This window comes from Sitophilus oryzae, unplaced genomic scaffold (assembly GCF_002938485.1).
Source record: "Sitophilus oryzae breed Bouriz unplaced genomic scaffold, Soryzae_2.0 scaffold_1968_pilon_pilon, whole genome shotgun sequence".
NCBI classification, from domain to species: domain Eukaryota; kingdom Metazoa; phylum Arthropoda; class Insecta; order Coleoptera; family Curculionidae; genus Sitophilus; species Sitophilus oryzae.
The window spans coordinates 603,704-623,639 of NW_022146688.1; the positions used below are offsets into that span (position 1 = coordinate 603,704).

The 19,936-nt window shown below is 33.2% G+C and overlaps 1 protein-coding gene across 2 annotated transcripts; it reads right to left on the reverse strand.

Annotated features, from left to right (window-relative positions):
* Nucleotides 1-357: 357 nt before the first annotated feature.
* Nucleotides 358-17,115, reverse strand: LOC115883606 (bestrophin-1-like). Of its 2 annotated transcripts, XR_004050411.1 has the most exons (5): nt 16,977-17,115; nt 15,362-15,469; nt 6,081-6,323; nt 2,509-2,767; nt 358-391 (listed from the first exon to the last, which is right to left on the reverse strand). XR_004050411.1 is itself a non-coding variant. In XM_030901963.1 (4 exons), exons 1-4 carry the CDS (start codon nt 17,031-17,033, stop codon nt 2,666-2,668), a joined length of 510 nt encoding a protein of 169 aa, XP_030757823.1. In that variant the 5' UTR covers nt 17,034-17,115; the 3' UTR covers nt 2,507-2,665. The 2 variants fall into 2 exon arrangements, 1 of the variants encoding a protein (XP_030757823.1); XM_030901963.1 differs by lacking the exon at nt 358-391 and having other exon boundaries at nt 2,507-2,767.
* Between the last annotated feature and the right edge of the window lie 2,821 nt (nt 17,116-19,936).

The following is a 19,936-nucleotide window of genomic DNA, read 5'->3' on the forward strand; positions in this document are numbered from 1 at the left end:
AGCATAAGGACATTAAAACATAATTGATTTCTAGGAGTTTTCTAACATCCTAGAAATTCGTTGAAAGAATGTGTAAAGTAATTTTTAGAATAACAACCTCTCATCTTACCATATATTGCAAAATACGATTATTTTTATTTCAGTAAACATAATGGATTTACCTGCTGTACAACGGGAACATCTCCCGAAGGATAACCCGGATAAGCGGGTAATTGATGAGACATGACTGTCAAACCAGGTGAAACTGGTTGCTGTTGTGTCATATTGTTATTCGTGAGAGTGGACATCGATTGACGATTCTCTTTCTCGATCACTTCTTTCGTTACATCGAATTGTTGGTATTCGTGGTCGATTTTAACGTTCATAGCCGAAGCTCCTGCAAATTTTTGACCTAAAATGAAAACAGATTGACATAAAGATTACAGATTGAAATAATACTATTAGTAAAAAAGATAATGTTGAACCCCTCTTGATTTCAACATATCTTTAGGTGATTACTGATCCGAGGAGTTACTTTTATATTGGCATAGTAGGATTATGTTTCAGATACTGGCCTTTGTCAATGCCCTGAGATTCTATAATGAGTTATAACTCCAGAAAGGTGAACACAATAGATGATAGGGTCCAGAAGAATAACTCCCCCCTCCCATACAATTTACAATAGCAGGATTATAGGTTAGGTACCGAAAATCTCTTGCTGTAAGACCATATAAATTCTCAGAAAATACTAGAAATCTGTTACAGGTTTTGTTTCGTAAAACGATTGAGTTTATGATAAACTCACCCATGATAAACTAGGATGTTAAGTTTATCTTGGTTTAAATGTTAAAAGATAAGCGTGAGGTCGCCCAAGTAGCATTTGGACGTTATCACAACGTCGGGTATACGTCGCGTTCAATAAACCCGACGTCGGGTACCAACGTCGCCGTCGCGTCGGTTCGACCGCCTGACGACCCTTATTTGCACCTAAATGGGGAATACAGATTCGGGTCGCCTCGACGTCGGTATCTGACCTAATAGGGAATGTAATTCTACCAATTACCAACGTTATATTACATTGGATTTCAGTCACTTAAAATTCGTCGCTAAGCACTTACGTTATGTTTGGTTTCAAATTCGCTACCAAGAATACATAATGGATTCATAATCACTCCTCGAATATAACTACGAGTGTAAGTGCTTACCTAATTTCATATTATAATAATTCTGAATCATTAATCCAGACATCAGTTTTGTCAACGGAAGTAACTTTTTTGATATACCTGATTAAAATACTCCGGAAAACAACGAGCGCCTTCAAAATTAGGTAGATTTATGAAATAAAAATATCTATAAAAAAGTAACTCGCAAAATATATTTTTTTTTAATTTTCTAGCTGGTTTAATCATAAAACTGTACCTGTGGTTCCCCCAAACTCAACCTTATCAATATTATTCTACTAGAAACCGGAATGTGAATATAAATTTTAAAACAAAAACGATTTTAAAATGGCTGACAATCGGATACTTGTTAAGAATGGCGGATTTCTGTCCGACCTAATATGAACTACCAATATACCAATTCCGACCGGGCCTCCAACATTAGTCGTCTCACATGACCGAAGTCGCTCAAACCGGACGACCGGCAATCGTATTATGACGTATATAATTCCAACGTACGCCACGTAAAATTTGCGATCGGCCGGCATACGTAGGAGCATCCGTCGTTGGCCACAGAGCATTTTTCTGTAAAATGTAGATGAATGTCTAAATGCCTTTTGAGTATTTTCTAGGCATAATAAAAAAAAATAAGTTTGTTTACAAAAACTTTTTATTAGGTTATGTTTGGGTTGTATTTACGGACGTAAATAGAGATATGTAAATTAGGTTATAAATATGAACATAAAATAAAACAAAATATAATTGGACGTTACTTTAGGAATTATCAGTGAGACGTATCCCATTCGGACAACGGGTAGACGTCGGGCTAGTTCAAGTATATGTACGTCGTGCAAGCCAACGTGGGAACGACGCGCGACGTTGGGAAATTAATAAAAATGGTACGTTGTTATTTTGTAATTCGACAGATCGTTGGATTTACCGACTCGGATCCAACGACATCGCTTTTAATGGGAAAGCGACGTCACAGGTCCTATCACCAGCACCCGATCTAAATTTGCACAAAGTCTGACGTCGCTTCAGGTCAGTTTTAGTTCGAAGTCAGATAAATGCTACTTGGGCGTATAGTAAAAATACAGCATTAGTACGATTTTATAGAAAAATCAATAAAAGTTGACGTGCATGTTATCAAAGACGTCGAAATGTTATATCTGGGCTAAAAAGACAGCACGCTGTAACATCAAATAAACGAATTAGAGGTGGCTGCAACGACATCCCGTAATCCAGCAGTTTAAAACACATCAGTAGTTTTTTAACAACGAATAGTCTGCAATTCATTGTTTCTTCATTAATTTACTTCTTCGTATATTTTTTTATATTTCTTGACTGACAATAGATACATTAAACTTACTTGGTTTGAATTTCTGATTCCTTCCGGATCTTCTTCCAACCAAACGATCATAAATAGACATCTTTTGATGGGGTATGTGTATTTGTCCATTTTCTGGATTGGCATAGACGGAATTGCCTCTCGGCCTGGAAAAATAGTCCTCCAGACGAGTAAGCGGTCAGGAGGCTGACCGAATCGATCCCATTCCAGTTCTGGAGATCTGTCTGCTGAACCAGTTTTGACTTTTTCTTCTTTCAACGATCGGTGTATCTACGCTTTCCTGCAATACAAAATAAAAACATTTATTTTCTTTAAGGTTTAAGTTTGAATAAGAACGTGTAATAAATGCATAGGGTGATTTAATTTAAGGTAAATTGTCTTTATGCCGAAGCTATAAAAGGGCTTAGTTATGAGCTATAGGATGTTCCAATCTATTAATTCCAAACTATTAAAGCATATTAATTAATTAAAAATTATCAAATTCCAAAATCAAATTAGAAAAACTTGAAATATCAAACTTAATTTTAATGTAACACTGTAACACACTAATAAGAGATTTGTTGTTCTTCAAATTGTTTGTTCAAATTGAAAAATTAATTAATGTAATTTCAATATATATTTTAATTTCTAAAAAAATAACCTTGTTTATTAGATAACTAAATTGGCGCAGTCGGTAGGATTTCTTAATTGTCAGGCAATCTACCTTCTTCTTATATAGTACCATAAAGCTTAGAAAACCGGTTGTATGCACTTATGCTGTGATTCATCTGTTTTTCACTCGTACATTGGATCTATATTTCATCCCCAAATCCGAATATCAATAATTGAAACGTTATACCTGAAGTAATTAAATTAATAAATATTTTCATTTAACTAAATAGCTTTCGAATCCGGTACCCTCAAGTCGGCAGCCAAATATACTTCTTCAAAAAAAAATTCTCTACTTCAAAATAACATAAACATATAAAGCAGGCACTCATTGTCGATCTCAAAGCCGATTTTAGTGTGGCAGCCTTGCAAACAAAGAAAATTAAGTTATAAAACGAAGGGTCCTGGGAAAAAAACCCATTATAATCGCCAATTTCTTAATTTTAGGATTTTGCAATATTATAGTAGATCTAACTGGTCCCTACAAAACGAATAAATTCTGCAGGGCAATAAGGTATTAAATCCTATGATGTATGCCTAGTAAAAATATACATACAGGGGAAGAACCTAATAACCACCACCTATCCAGTAATCTCCTGTTACATTAGTAAAATGGCGCTTATCAGGTTTTCCCCTGGACACTTCAAATAAAAGTTACCTAATGAGAAATGTTTATAAAAATTGCGATCTTGTAAGATCGTTCAGCGATGAACTGAATTTTATATAAGACGATATTCTTATCTTTTTTTGCATTATATTAGCACACCATTTATGGTAGCAATTACAAAATTAATAACACAATTTAAATTAAAAAAAATAATACATTTTTAAAATAAATAGATTTAAATTAATTTAATATTTTATTAATTGGAGATGAAACTGCCTGAAATTGTAACATGCAAAGCTTCTGTCTACTATACCGACAAGGTTATTAGGCAATTCTTAACATCGAATAAGTATAATTTTTGTAATTATCAAGATAATTAGTTATTTTCAAATAGTATTCAACGAAATTTAATAAAAACCTGAAAATCAAATAGCTACCTAAAATAATACCAACCTCAAATGTAAAATAGATCTGAAACAATAAAAGAATTCAATAATAAAACTCGATAAATTGATTTTGGAGCTTGATGTTGAGGAAATAATTAACCAAATCAAATTTTAGATATAAACAAATGCATTTGAATGAATAATGTTTATAAAAAATATCTATACCTATGTGGCGGATTCATCTCTCCAAAAAAATTCATTATGGGTATTTTGCCACATGCACTGCAAGAAAATCTACAAAATAAAATATAGTTATTTTTTGTAAAAACTTCTGCGTTAAACCTAAACGGACATTTTCTTGCAATGCAGTGGCGAAATACCCATAATGATTTTTTTTAGAGAAATAATGTTTATACTTATACAGAATGAAACAAGACATTTTCCCATAACAACGATTAATTGCAAGGTGATTTTATTAATTATTATCTGATGTTCAGTGACACGAAAGATAATATTTGTTAATTAACAGACTAATCTAAAATTAAAATAAGAGTACTTTGAAGAGAATCAGTCATTGGAACATCACATATATAGAATAGACATTTACATATGTGCATAAACTATGTTTTGCATAAAATTTATTGACATAAGAAAAATGTGATATATTAAAGCTTTTAATATTGATTATCCTTGAATACGAGTATATTTTTTGTTACAGCTATGTTTAATAATATCTAAGTATATTCTTTGTTAAATACTAATATACTTAGTTTTAATTAGTCAAATCGTTTTAGAGAAACTCGATTACAATTTACACATACAAATTTAGAGAAAAATATATAGAAAAATGTAATAAATAAAGCCAGCAATAAAGTGGGTAAAGAAGAAAACATTCAACCAATGTGTACTACCGGCCATAGCCTATGCATGCGAAATCTGGACACTTAAAATGGAATATTATAAGGAAACTGCAGGCTGCATAACGCTAAATGGAATGAAATGTGCTGGGAATAACCCAAGAGAGACGTGAAAGAATAGAGTAAATACGAAAAACGACCCAGGTAGTAGATGTCATCCACAGAGTTAAATCCCTCAAATGGCAATGGGCAGGACACCTGGCAAGAAGAACGAACAACAGATGGGCCATAAAAATAACAGCATGGTTCCTACGAAGAATTAAGAGACCTAGAAGATGAGAACCTGAGATGGGACATGGGAAAATTAGCAGGAATGACTTGGGCCCGCATAGCCAACAATAAACAACAATGGGCCCAATTACAAAGAACGTATGAGAGAGAAGTTACGCAATAATTGGAAATGGTCGAATAAGCTGAAAATGATGATGATATAGAAAAAAATATGAATTTGTCGGAATGAAAAAGGAATATTGGAAAGCTGATATTGGCAATGCCATAATTCAAAAGCAGCAACAAAATATTATGTATCAAAACAATCACAATTGTTAGTTCTTTTGTTATTAGTTTACTATACTGGTACTATTATGACTTATGGATATAAAAAGTAGCGAGGCTACTATCAGGGTTTTCTAAGATCAATAGGCATCTAAAGCTGATGGGATTGACGAATGAAGCCATGTACAGATTTTGTCAATCACGAAAGAAAGGAACGTCAGAATCCATTTTTATCAGTGAGATAGCCTGACCAATATGCTGTTCTTTGTATTAGGTAATGACGAGCCATTGGCACTGAGCCAATAGAGGGTTGCAAACAATAATTAAAGCAGGTTAACACGGTCTTGTTTATTTTCAGTTACAGTTATGTGGCAGCATCCAAGTACACTCCATATGCATTTTGACCGTGTCAACCAGGCTTTAGACCTTTTTAAAAGGATATTACTAGAAAATGTTAAAAGAACCACAATAAATCTCTAAAGCTAATAGACACTCCAAAACATATAATTTAACCCTAATGGACTTATAAATAATACTTACATAATCTGCATACATATCGTCCACAATACTTTTTTTAAAATGTCCTTGTGGCAAAAGATTGGCATACAGGGCATCGGTTGTCTTAACTTTGTAAGTTTCGGCTGAACCTTTAGGTTCTTCTCGTCTATAGTGTTCTGAGGCGACTGTGTAGGGAATCTCTTTCGGTACCACATCATCCCAGTACTGATCTTTAAGCAGTTCGGGGTGTTCTTCGTGCATTTCGTCCACAATAATATAAGCAGCCTAAAAATATCCATCAAGTTAATATTAATTCGTCATATTATATAGATATCTACAACTTGAAGATCAAATTTATTTAAATAGGATTTTAGATCAATGTACTTTGGCTGTCTAAAACAGTAACATGTAGAAGGTTATTTTTCGTTGTAAAAAAATTGGTTTTATGTTTGTTCTGATTTCCAAAAATTATAATCTTTATATAAGTTTGATCGAATAGAATATTTGTCTGACTTTGATAAATATATGTGGATAATCTCAAAATTTACACTAATGATTAGAACCGGGAAATCCCGGTACTTTTGTGCCATTAAAGAACCGGGATTCAGTAACAATAACTAAAAAGTATATTTCGTTACTGTCTTTTAAGATCGAAATAACCCTTCTTTAGAAAGTATGAGAGAGTAAGCGTTGTTTGTCTAAGGCATATGACCATCTTTTAACAATTCCGTCAACTAAAGTCAAATTTAAAACAGTTTTTTTTGGCTAGTCTATACTTGCAATAAGATTAGGTGTAAGTCTCGTTTGAGTGACAATAGTCTGGACGCACTTTCACATCTGAGATTTTACTACAGAGAGGAAGAATATATTATATAGGATATATAATAACAAAACAACATATATAATAACAAAAAAAAATAAAGAATAATATAATTTTCATAATAAAAATATTATTTATTATAAACATTTTATAGAACTAAAAATAAAAGTTATCCCAAATTAACCCATTCGTTAAACATACCATTATAATTTTATGCATTTACTTGTTAAAAGTGTAATAAACAACAATTACTTGTTATTAACAATTATTTTCAAGGAAATAACATAGGAAATTGAAAGCTGATATGTTTATAATAAAATGATGACTAAAAGTGACATATGTAATTTTCTAGAAAAAAATAAAGCCCATAATACAATAATGACATTATAGTCTACAGGGTGTCCCATTTTCGTATGTTTTACAGGGTTTACCGTTTATGAATAGAGATTCAAAGATGCGGTTTTCCCATAACAACTACTGCCACTTTCAAATACATACTGCACAGATATTTGTCCTAGCCCTCTTATTTCCGGAAATATAGGGCAAATTTTAAATTGGTGCCTTTTTTGACTCCCCTTGTATCTCTGTTAACTTATAACTTATCCAAAAGGTGAAAACTGCTCGGATCTTGCTGCAAACCCAGAGCAAGGCAGCTCCAACTAAAGTCGCCATTTATGTATATACTGTTATATTGAGAGAACTGATTGTTGCAGGAAATGATCGGCCATTTTTTTATTTTTTAGGGCAATTCATTAAAAATCTCATTTTCGAAAAAAAGTGGAGCTGCCTGGTTATTGCAGCCTTAGATTATATTGCAACCACCCCTTCAATTATATTAAAAATAAGAGAAAAATAGGAATAAATCGCAAACTATTAAAAATAGGTATTCTCTTCTTCTTCGTCGTCTCTTCATGTCTGAAAAATCGTGACATTATGGCTATGTGCAGCTGGTGATTTTGGTCTTCCATCGTTGGCGATCTTCCGCCTCTCGGAGATTTGATTGAAATGGATGACCTGTGATATTTGCTATTTGGTCAAGCCATCTTGATGGTGATCGTCCTCTGGGTCTTCGGCCTTCTACTTTGCCTTGTACAATGAGTTTTTCAATGTTGTCTTAGCCTCTGCGAGTGATATGACCGAAGTATTGCAGGATGCGTCTACGGCAGATGGTGGATAATCGATCTGTGATGCCGAGTTCATCGAGAATTGACTGGTTCGTTCTTCGAGCTGTCCATGGGATACGGAGCATTCTCCTCCAGCACCACATCTCAAATGCATCTGTACGGTGTCTATCAGCGCTCTTGACGGTCCATGACTCAGACCCGTATAGGAATATGGAGAACACCAAAGATCGAACAAGGGTCTTTTTGGTGTTTTTGGTTATGTTCCTATCAGCCCATATTTTTCTTAGGCTCATTATAGCCGTCCGTGCCATTGCTATAAGCCTTCTTATCTCTGCTTCACAGCCCCCATTATTTGTTATTAAGGACCCTAAGTATATAAATTGATCTACTCTTTCTATATTAGGGAGGAGGTTGTGTAATCGAACTTCTCTCTCTATCAATCAGCATGAGTTTGGTTTTATCAGTGTTTATTTCTAGACCAAGATTATTGCTTTCGATGGTAACTCTTTCCAGCAACCGGGCCATTTCTTCTTCACTTTTCGATATCAGGGTGGTATCGTCCGCGTACCTGAGGTTGTTTAGGATTTTACCGTTGACTAGGATTCCTCCTTCCTCGCCCTCCAAAGCACGTTTCATGATGTATTCGCCATAGGCATTAAACTATCTGAGTGACAGTATACAGCCCTGGCGTACCCCTTTCTAGGTTTGAAAGGTTCCGACGTTTTGTTATCTCAGGTTGACAATTGCATTATTGTCATATAAATTGTTAATAAGAGCCACTAGATGATTCTGGAACTCCCATTTCTGCCTCAGAACCCTCCATAGGCTTTTCCACCTCACACAATCGAAAGTCTTCTTGTAGTTCATAAAACACAAGAACATAGGCGAGCTAAATTCTCGAGATTTCTCTATGAGTTGGCGTATATTAAATATTTGATCTCTTCCTTTCACGAATCCGGCTTGTTCAGGAGGTATTTCAGGCGTCAAGTACCTCCGAAGTCTTCGGTCAATTATCCTAAGTAAGATCTTGCTTGCATGTGACGTTAGGGATATTGTTCGATAATTCTGGCATTTTTGTGTGGATCCTTTTTTGTGAATTGGGATGAAAGCAGAATTAGTCCAATCTTTAGGCCATTGTCGAGACTGACATACTTTATTGCAGATGTTATGTACTATTTTCACACCTTCCTCCCCTATCAACTTTATCATTTCAACTGAGGTACTGTCCGTGTATGGCCTCTTCCACTTCGCTCTTCAATATATTTGGTTCCAGTTCGTTTATTATGTGAGGTACTCGAACTTCTTTTACTACGTCTGCTTCGTCCTTGTATAGTTCTTCGCAATATTGTTTCCATCGTTGCAATATGTCCTCGTTATTCCACAAGACTTCTCCATTTTCGTCCTCGATAGCAGATGTCTTAGGTTTGAATTTCCGAGTGAGTTCCCTTATTTTCTTGTATAAATCTCGTGTTTGGTTTGAGTTTTGGTGTTCATTGATTTCACTGCAGATTTTCCTTACGTAATTATTTTTATCTTGTCTGCATTGTTCCTGGATCTTTTTGCATAGTCTTCTGTAGGTTTCTTTAGAATTTTGCGTCGTTAACCCTTTCCTTTTTATTTCTTTCCGTTCCTCGATTGTGTCGAGAGTTCTTTGTGTTATCCAGTGTTTATTGGGTCGTTTTGTGTTGTGACTTCTGGATATAATTGAATCTGCTGTTTCTTTCATGAGACTTTTAACTTTTTCCCATTCTAGGTAGTATATGACATAGTTAATAAAAGTTGAAGAGTTTTGTAAATTCTATCAGAAAAAGTTATAAAATATAGGGTGTACCATTTAAAAAATTTGAGATTTGACATTTAACTAAAATATCTTTAAATATATCTTTTGTTTCATCTCTATAAAATTCTCCTAACCAATTTTGGTACTCCAACTTCAGAAACAATAGCACCACTGACAATTTTTTACCACATTGCAATTTAACATTTTAAACAAATTTAAATATTACAAAAACTATTAATTTTTATTAATTTTAGGTATATAACATTATATACAAAAAAGTTATGGAATTTTACGCAGAATCTAAAAATAAAATAAAAAATAAGGTGTTGCATTTAAAAAAAAAATGTTATATCCGCCACACTTTGATACTACAAGTAACTTATATACTCTAGGTATAATAATTTTAAAATGTGTATCTTAACCTTCCCTATAACTTTTATATATAATTTTTTTGTGTAAACTTCGAAACAAATGAGATAATGGATTTTACTCTAGCGTTGACTCACCCTGTACAGATATTATATGCATGGTGAAATAGGGATAAATTTACAAAACTATTGCAAGTAAACAACAATAAGGAAAGGCAGATCAATAACAAAAAATGTAAACTATCCGTGGAATATAAATGTCAGATACACCCATAATATGGTGTCAACGATCGTGTGTTCTTTTTAATATTGGATTGTCGGTATTTGCAATCACCTTGGCATGCTTTACAGGGTACTACTATAACAGAACCAAAGCGCAATACTAATTAACGGATCAAACTGGGTACGATATTTCTGTTTGTTGTTGTTGAATATTTTTTTAAGTCGTCCTAGATTTTTTCCGATCTAACACATCAAATCTGATCAATTATAGCTAATTTATTGAATTATTAGCGTCTTCAGTGAGAGCTGAAAATGATTCATTTTGTGGAATCGGTTTGTTTAGCCTCAATTTAGTCCAGATTTTCTCCCTCGATAATTATTTGATACGGTTATACTTCGATAGCAGAAAGGTATTGATTTGGGTTAATATTTTTCTCAGAAAGACATTTAAAGAGAAAGTTTAAGTTATATTGACAAATTTTGGAAAATTTTAAGTATATTTCGAACTATATCGTGCTGTCTAAAATATTTTTTAATATTTTTAACATATCACGTGTTTTCCAATATACATAAGTTTAGCTCAAGCTTAAATTAACCTTCACTAACATCATTTGTAAATTAAAAATCAGTTTTTTGAGTTTTATGTTATTTTTATACCGTTGATTGAAAGAATTGGAAAGATTGCATTTTAATGGGCAAATTTGTGATAAGGCTGATTTGATTTCCTCTTACGACTCAAATGCTGTACGGTGGAGCCTCTACTCGTTCTGCGGCCAACGCATAAAATACTCATTTTCTCTAATTCAGCTAGCGAAGGCATATCGAAGACTGTCGTGTGCGACTGAAAGCGACAGTTTACCATATTAAAATGTGTAATATCTGTAATACGTTTGAAAAAAATATCTTTGAATGAAAAGTCCGCGTTTATGTAGTGAAAATTTATTCGTGTTAAACATAGAATAAACAACTGAATATGAGTATGATCGAAAAAAGTCGTTTAGTTGGCTTGGAAATGACGATTATTGAGATTTACCATAACATTTTATATTCATATGATGTTATTTCATAATAACAGCGATCTTCATTTCCAAGCCAACTCTGACTCCAATATGTTATATACAGGGTGTAATTTTTTCTCGGCAGCATATTTTTCTGATAAAAATAAGTAAAAAAGTTCATATAAATGTATGCCCTAAAATGCTTAGTTTCGGAGATACAGGGTGTATAAATTTCATTTTTATTTCGATTTTTTGCAAATAATTTCTGAAGTAACGTCAATATTTGGATGAAAATTGGTGCCTAGGAGGTTATTGACGCTAGAAATTTGATTTTGATGAATATGACTCCTATTTGTAGGGGGCGCCACTTACATGTGTTTTAACTGTTTTGAAGAGTAATAACTTTTTGTCCGTACTTGTACAAAACTACTGAGTGAAAAAATATCAGACATCTGTTTCTGTTTTTTTTTTAATTCACAGGTATCTTGAAATTTTTATCATTTTTTTGGATGTCGTCTGTCGAAATCTTTATTGCCTCGTTGGACAAGTTTTAATCACATTCGAATCACATAATATAATAAAATATCAACTAAAACTTTCAATAAATTAATAGTAAATCATTTAAATAAATATTCCAATTAATTATAGTGTAACATTCGCTAGTTTCACAGAGAAAAATCTAAACTTAAAATTTAATCTACCGATTATCTTTGCGATATTTCTGTTTCTGTGAATATTAATTTAAATGCTCTAAGTTCCGTAATAAAAGTTAGTATTTAATATGTGTGCTTATATATTAAAGTATTCGATATTAATTGAAGATTCCCTGCTTGCTTAATAATAACTACTTCGCATTGGAAGTAAAAGTCTTCTAATCCAAAACTAAAGGAAATACCAGTCTAAATCTAATTAGTACTATATTGAAAATTGAAGAATTAGAAAGTGAATAATGATATTTTCTATTGTATATATGTATTGATGCGGCTGCTGTTAGTAATGATTATTTTTTCTGCAGTAAAATACAAAACAATATTTTTCTAGTTATTGTTAACGACGAATCTTTTAAAGTGTAGAAACTATTTATAGAATATTTCTGCGAAATGCAATTATATAAATACTAGGGGAAGCTTGAATTTATCAATAATTACACAATTTCATTGAGCAAAACCGCTAAAATTAATAAGTTAAGAGAAATAAATCTTTAGACAACTGATAACCAATTAATAAAATAAAGAAACAGAAAAACAGAAGTAATAGAAAACTACAGATAATTAATATCTTTACAACAAGAAATTAATCTAAGAAAAAATTAAAAATAATAAGCTCTTTATATTACCGAGTTAGCAAAAGAAATGTCTTTCAAAACTATCAATAAACATTGAGAATAACTTTAAAATAGATCATATATACCTATAAATAAATCAGAACTCCTTTTATAGCTCATCAAACTCATTTTAATAGATTATTACTAATCATTATTAAAACTAAAAATAAATGTACTTTAGTGCGGCAATAGAAAAAGTGTAATAATAATTTAACTCAGACATAATACAATAGAAATTTAATGTTAATGTTTTTCATTTATTATTTTCAATTAATCAGTCTTAAAATAACAAAAGAGCTCTGTAAACAAAATGAATCGTATGTTCAGAAGAGGACACAGGCTATCTAATCCGATTAACACCACAAAAGGGTTGCGACAAGTATGCAGCTTATCTCCTCTAATCTTCATCACAAATTGGAGTAGCCTTTAAGGAATGGAAAAGACGATTTCAAGGTATGAGAAATCCGGAGAAATCCATATCCATATATGAAGATCCCAATTGGGGACGATACACTCTCTTAGCCTGAGCTTTGCAGACAACCAAGTCGTGATTGCGCAGGACTCATATGATCTGGAGAACTAAGAAACTCCAAAAATTCTCTAACCTGCAGCATTCGAGATCTAGTATATAAACTTACTAAAAGAAACTACAATATTAACTTTATGTGGATTCATGGACACTCTGACATTGCTGGTAACAACCAGAGCAGACAACTAGACTGGCTAACGACGCAACGCTCTAACAGAAAATTGAAGGAACTTCATCCGCTGTCGTGTTCAGAAATTACAAAAAAGTGTTCTTCAGTATACTTCGAAATGAATTGGAGATCCTCGAGGGAACTAATAAACTTAGATCACATACCTATGCCGCTTCTTCATGTGTATCAAAATATATATTCTCTTGAACGCGGATCTTTCTGTAAAGTTGTTAGGTTATTAGAAAATTTGTTAGAACCCTCAAAGGACACTCATATCTGACCAAGTAATATATTATCAGAAATGAACCCCCTCCGAAATGCACATTATGCAATAACTTAATGCCAATGAGACACATTCTTTTTGAATGCTTTCCTGTTGCCTCCCATTGGTCTAGATTCTATAATGCTGTTACCTATGAGAATATTTTCGCGCCTCTTAACATTTCGAAGATTAATAAAGTTTATACCAAATAAACACGTAATCCAGATACAACAAATAGAAACATTTAAATACTAATGGAGTGCTACGACCAACAACGAGAGTTTCGGTGAAGAAGAAATATAAGTCCGAATTCAGAAGAATAACCATTATTGAATGTCAATAGCCTCAGATGGAAACGAAAATTATCTCCAACAACTAAGAAAATACTTGGACGAACATTAGTAAAGTCAGTTCTTTGCTGTTGCTCAGAGCTATGGACTGTGAAAACCCAAGTGGTTGAAATGGGCTACTCAGAAGAAGTGCAGATGTTGGTTGCTAAAAATGGAGAGAAAGGCAATCACGAAGTAAACCGTATCAAGGATGCATCGGGAGAAAGAGTACTATATTTGATATCAATTAAACCTTTAGTAACCAGGGGCGGATACAGGAATTTATTTTAGGGGGGGGGCAAAGGTAGAATTTGCTTTTTAGGGCGCCATTTTTTACCCAAAAGCCAAATATTTTACCCAATTTACAGATTTTAGCGGGGGCCCGGGCCCCATGGCCCCCTCCCTCTGTATCCGCCACTGTTAGTAACGTAATCGAGGGCGCGATTTTTAAATCCATTGTTGCCAACCATGGACATATTCGACGCCGGGCTGACGAACTTAAATTTAAACCGCGCTACGGATTCAGGTGGTAGATCTGCTTTAAAAAATGTCAATTTGCTGCATTTATTTATTTCCTGACATTGTCATTTGTTTTGACACTTTAGTTTTGTATTAGGAGTTTTTAGTTTAAATAAATAGTGATGTGATACTTTAAGCTTAAACTTTACTAGCAGACCTTGCAGTCGAACATTGTTCTTTTTAGAACCTCTTTTAGTGCAAAATGTACGAGATAGCTTAATAGCCGTAAAATCATCGCAACTTTATTATAATATTTTGAACGGGAAAGCGGTAGTAATGGTCTTTTATGCCCTTTAAGTGCTGTCAAGACAGTGAGTTTTGTTGATGTAAATAATAACTGTTTATATATTTATAATTAATTTATTTTTGTTTCCTAAAATATTTTGATTAAAAGAAAATTTATAAAAGTGGGCAACGCTGTGCCGGTCAAGCTTAATCACGCGACTACAAGTTTATTTGGTATGAACTGTAATATAATTACCTTTACTTTTATTGTCTTCCGCTTTAAGAAAATCCACATGAGCCGAGTGATATACAGAAACCTGTTCATATTACCCCAGCGTCCCCTATAACCTTAAACAAGGAACTAAAACGACCTAGCGCGAATATTTCCGCTTGAATCGCTTTCTTTACCCTAGATTAAAGCCTGGGCATACTTCCTCGCCATCATATTATATTATAATAAACAGCATTAAAACGATTATTAAATCCATATATGTATTCGGTCATCGAAATGAAAATGATTTAACTTTCTTTTTTGCCAAGATCTTATCTATATCTCATGACCAAAACGTCCACAACAAAAACAAAGTTATGTGGTACAGTTTAAAAATGCAACCTGTATGCATAACAAAATGTTGTGTAAAATTAGTTGAATACCTTTATGTGCCTGTCAATGAGCCAGTTGAGTTCAATATCGTCGTCATCTTCACCGAATGGATTGATTAGTACCTCGGCAACTTTCAACCAGCCAATATAGAAACAGAACTACAAAAGAAAAATATATTAGGTATTTCATCTAGTATTTATAGTAAATTATTAAATAAAAGTTATGTCGTTTAGCACCATAGGTTTTAAAGCTGCCCTCAGACCACTGTGAGCTGACTCAAGCAGGATACTATGCGTTAAACGAGTCGTGATACTTTTCGTGCATTTGCTTTAAAAACGAGTATTGATGAACAGACGCTATGCATCCTATTCATAGCTAATGCGTTGATGGTACGTAGATAGTACGTTTATGTATGAAAATTCTTCCACTTGCGACCATAAAATTTCAGTCACTGAAATGGATTTAAAAGAGTCTTTAGCAGGCTGCAGCACATGCCTGTTATGCCTCCATTTTCGAGGATACGTTGACCGGTGAACATTACTTACTTACGTTTTTTAGAAATATGTTTTCAAGACATGTTAGAAAAGTTAAATTTAGATACTCTCGCATCAATAGAGTGGTTCCAACATGACTTGAAGACCCCCTATAATGAAAGAAATGTTAAAAATTATTTATATCATAAATCATAATTATGGAAACTCAGGGATAGGAAGAAGTGGAATTGCATGGGCCTCCTCGATCACCTAACCGATCCATTTTAGTTATTTTTTATATTTTTATGCGATACGGAAAACAACAAGGTTTATAAAAGAACCTATGAATTAAGAGAGGCACTCGAAGAGGCGATACGGTAGAAGTTTAATTAACCGGACCGGTCGTTCTGTGAGAATAATTAGTAATTTAGTTTTAAAATTATTTATGTACTCAAATACTCTACAATAACTTAAAGTGTATGTAATGATATTATTTTTTCAAGGTTTAGTTTGTGTAATGTAAAGAACCGTTTAATAATATATTCTGCCTTTTTATAAGTTATAAATCATTACAGAATAAGAATAACATGCCAACTAAGTGAAATTAGTCAAAGACAAGAATTGGCTATAACTAACTAATTGGCTATAAACTAAAGTAATTATTCGAAAAAAAAACATATTATAGCTTATATCGCTGAAAAACTTAAAATATGACGTTTTTTATGAAGTCATGGCCAACTATGGTTTCCATTTAAAAAAAAACATATGTTTGTGTCATATGTCAAAAATGACAGGCTTTAGAAAAATGAGAGAAACAGAAACTCATTAAGGATGCAAACTCATTAGGGATGTGATTATCTACAAATTTATCTGAAAACTATTTGTCTAAAATAGATTACAATGGAATTAAGGAAAATTTTTAAAATAGGCAAAATTTTATTTTTTTTAAATATCTAGTAAGCCATAAACTTTTTCAAAAATCTGAAAGGCGCATATTTATGACCCCACAAAACTGTAATTCTTTCCCTTACTCTCTATCTCCAGTGGGTTTCCGAGATACTCGTAGAGAACATCGTAGAAAACTCGCCCTGTATAAATCTTTTGCATTTGCAAAATCTATATTTCTCGTCGCAAAATGGTATCATGGTATTAATGCGTTTTTATTATATTAAATTGCATGATTATAAATTACCTGTAATGCAGTAAAAAACGGAAAATACATGTCCGGTTCCTCATATTTTCCCTTCATGGTGGCATCGGTTATTGGAATAAGCTGTTTTCCTAACAATGCAGCTATAAAGTAGAAATAAAGAGCCAGCGATACTACCTAAAAATAATAAATATTACAAAATTAGATCTACATCTACAAAACTAATTTTAGATTATTAATGAGAATGTTTTTTGGTGGGGTATGACACAAATATAGCAATATAATACAAAATATATGTTTTTACATCAGCTCTTAGAATTAGTCAGAACATTTTTAAATTTTGTTCGTATAATATATCTAAACTTGTCTCAGACGAAATCCCCAAAATTAGCAAATTTTAAAAGTTCTCTACCTGCTACAAATGAATGTATCTTTAATCTTTAAATCGGAGATAGGCGTTATGGAGATTAGATCAGATAAAAGGCAGACTAGCAGAAAAAACTTCGATTTCAATCTTGTTAACTTAGTGAGCTGAAGGATAAAACTTTGTGTTGAAACAACATTCAATCACTTCTAATCAATTTACAGTATATTTACACTATACAGTATGTCTCGGATTGTTTTTACAAGAGGAAAAACTTTTTTTATTTTTGACATTTTGAGAAAAATACATTTTTCATAAAAAATTGCTTCTTCTAATAATCAATTTAGTGACCCAAACCAAAAAATTTTAGAGACCAAAAGATAATTAAAAAAAATAATGAAAATATTTTTTCTACATCATAAAAATTAAAACGCGTTTGTATGGTAATATAATTCCGTTTTCATTCTTGAATACAAGCGTAGAAATACAAACCAGAATTCAGAAGAGCAAACAAGTTATTGGATGTCTTAACAGCCTCTGGTGGGACCGAAACTTGTCTGCAACAACTAAAAAGAGACTTGCAAGAACATTGGTGGAGTCAGTTCTTTGCTATGGTTCAGAGCTATGGACTCTGAGTGCAGACGCGAAGCGCAAAATCCATGTTGTTGAAATGGACTACCTTAGAAGAAGCGCAGGTATATCAAGCCAATGGAAAAAAAGACAAACATCGAGGTCAGGCGTATCATGAATGCATCGGAGGAGACAGTACTGGATCGAATCGAAAAATCCAGCTTAAAATGGTTTGGACACGTTCTGCGTATGCCGGAGAACAGGTGGCCAAAAAGAGTTTTTCAATGGGCTCCCCAGGGCAGAAGAAAGAGAGGTAGACCTAGAAAATCCTGGAACGGAACGGTTACGGAAGCAATGGAAGCTCGTAACCTAGAAGCTGATGACGCTCTAAATCGAGATGTGTGGCGTAGGGTAACGGGAAGGCAGCAATAGGCTGTAGTTGGAAATGAGTATTAAATACTTAAACCAAATTTCGTTTATATATATTCTTGAATAGATTGTAATTGAGAGAATTTTAATTAACATATTCAAGATTCAAATTTCGACTCAAAATATGACTCATAAGCATCGAGTCCAGGGAGGGTGGCTAGGGTGGATAATGATATCCTTCGCCATCTTGGCGTTTGACCTTTTGGTCATCATATCCAGTGTCCTAGTTGTGCAAGAAATGACTTGCTGGGGTCTAAATTCATCACGAGTTTCTTCTCTTGGAACGTTTGTTTCACGATGAAAATAGTCAAACCGTCGGTTCCAACAAGGGTTGTCTAATAGACGTATACTTTTGCTTCTTATATGCGTAACTTCTTGTGTCGGAGGTATATCTTTATCTTCCACATTGTTAAGACAAAACATTGGTACACTTGAGGAGTTGCATTTCTCTTCTTCGAGAAAGGAAGGATTCCATTTTTCTTTTTCATCTTCCTCGACATTGCCAGGGAGGGTATTCCACTCATCCTCAGCCGGCATAACTTCATTTCCAACAGGGAGGGCATCATCTTCCTCTACCTGTGTGAACTCTATTGCTACAGGGAGGGTATCATTCACTTCCTCTGCCTGTGCGTATCCCATTGCCACGTGGAGGGCATCACAATCTTCCTCTATCCGTGCACTTTCTAAATTGAGGGAATCCAAATCATCCTCTTTAAAATAACTCACAACATTATTTGTGCATTCCTCTACTGCATGCTCCTCCGACACAATAAATATACCATCCATTTCGTCTGGTTGCTTCCCAAACTGGGTTGGATTTTGTTCAAAAATCTTGGTCTGGTTGTCATCAATCTTGTCATAGTTTGAGTGTATTAAAATGTTTTCACAATATTGCTTTAATTCAGTGCTACGGAAAGGGTGATCATAGTTATCGGAAAATGATGGTATTTTAAATACAGCAAAAATATGTCAATCAAAATTAATAATAACAAGAAATAAATTGAAATTATTTTACCATACTTTGCCTTTTGATTTTTAGAACTTCAACAAATTCAACCATACTTTCATGTTTTTTTTTTCATCTTCTCTAAAACGGCATGGACATTTGAAATCGTATAAACAGGATTAACCATTAAAGAACACGGAACATTTCGCCTGTATACAAGAAAACTGGCATAATTCAAAATTACCGGTTTAACAGGAGAAAAAAGTTAAAGTTAAAAAGATTTTCTTAAGTTTCTGTAGATGGTTTAAATTTTTTGGTTTCACCAGTTATATTTCTGATAGAAATACATATTCATTGGACTCGTTTTATATCAAAATTGATGAAAGTGACTTTTTTGAGTTTTGTCACTTTTCTTGTGTACAGGCGATTTTATATGAAGAATGCATTTTTTTCAAAATGTCAATATTAAAAAAAATATCCTCTTGTATAGACAATCCGGGGACATACTGTATTCAATTATATGTATATACAATGTAGATAAAAACAAATAATCAATAAATTGATTGAAAGCAATCTATACGTATTAGTGAATAATAAAAACACTGAGTTAATTAGAATTAAGTGCATTTTTTAAACTAAATCTATCTATCTGTGGTCTGCTCTCTGAATTATAACTTGCTTTTAGTATGTTAA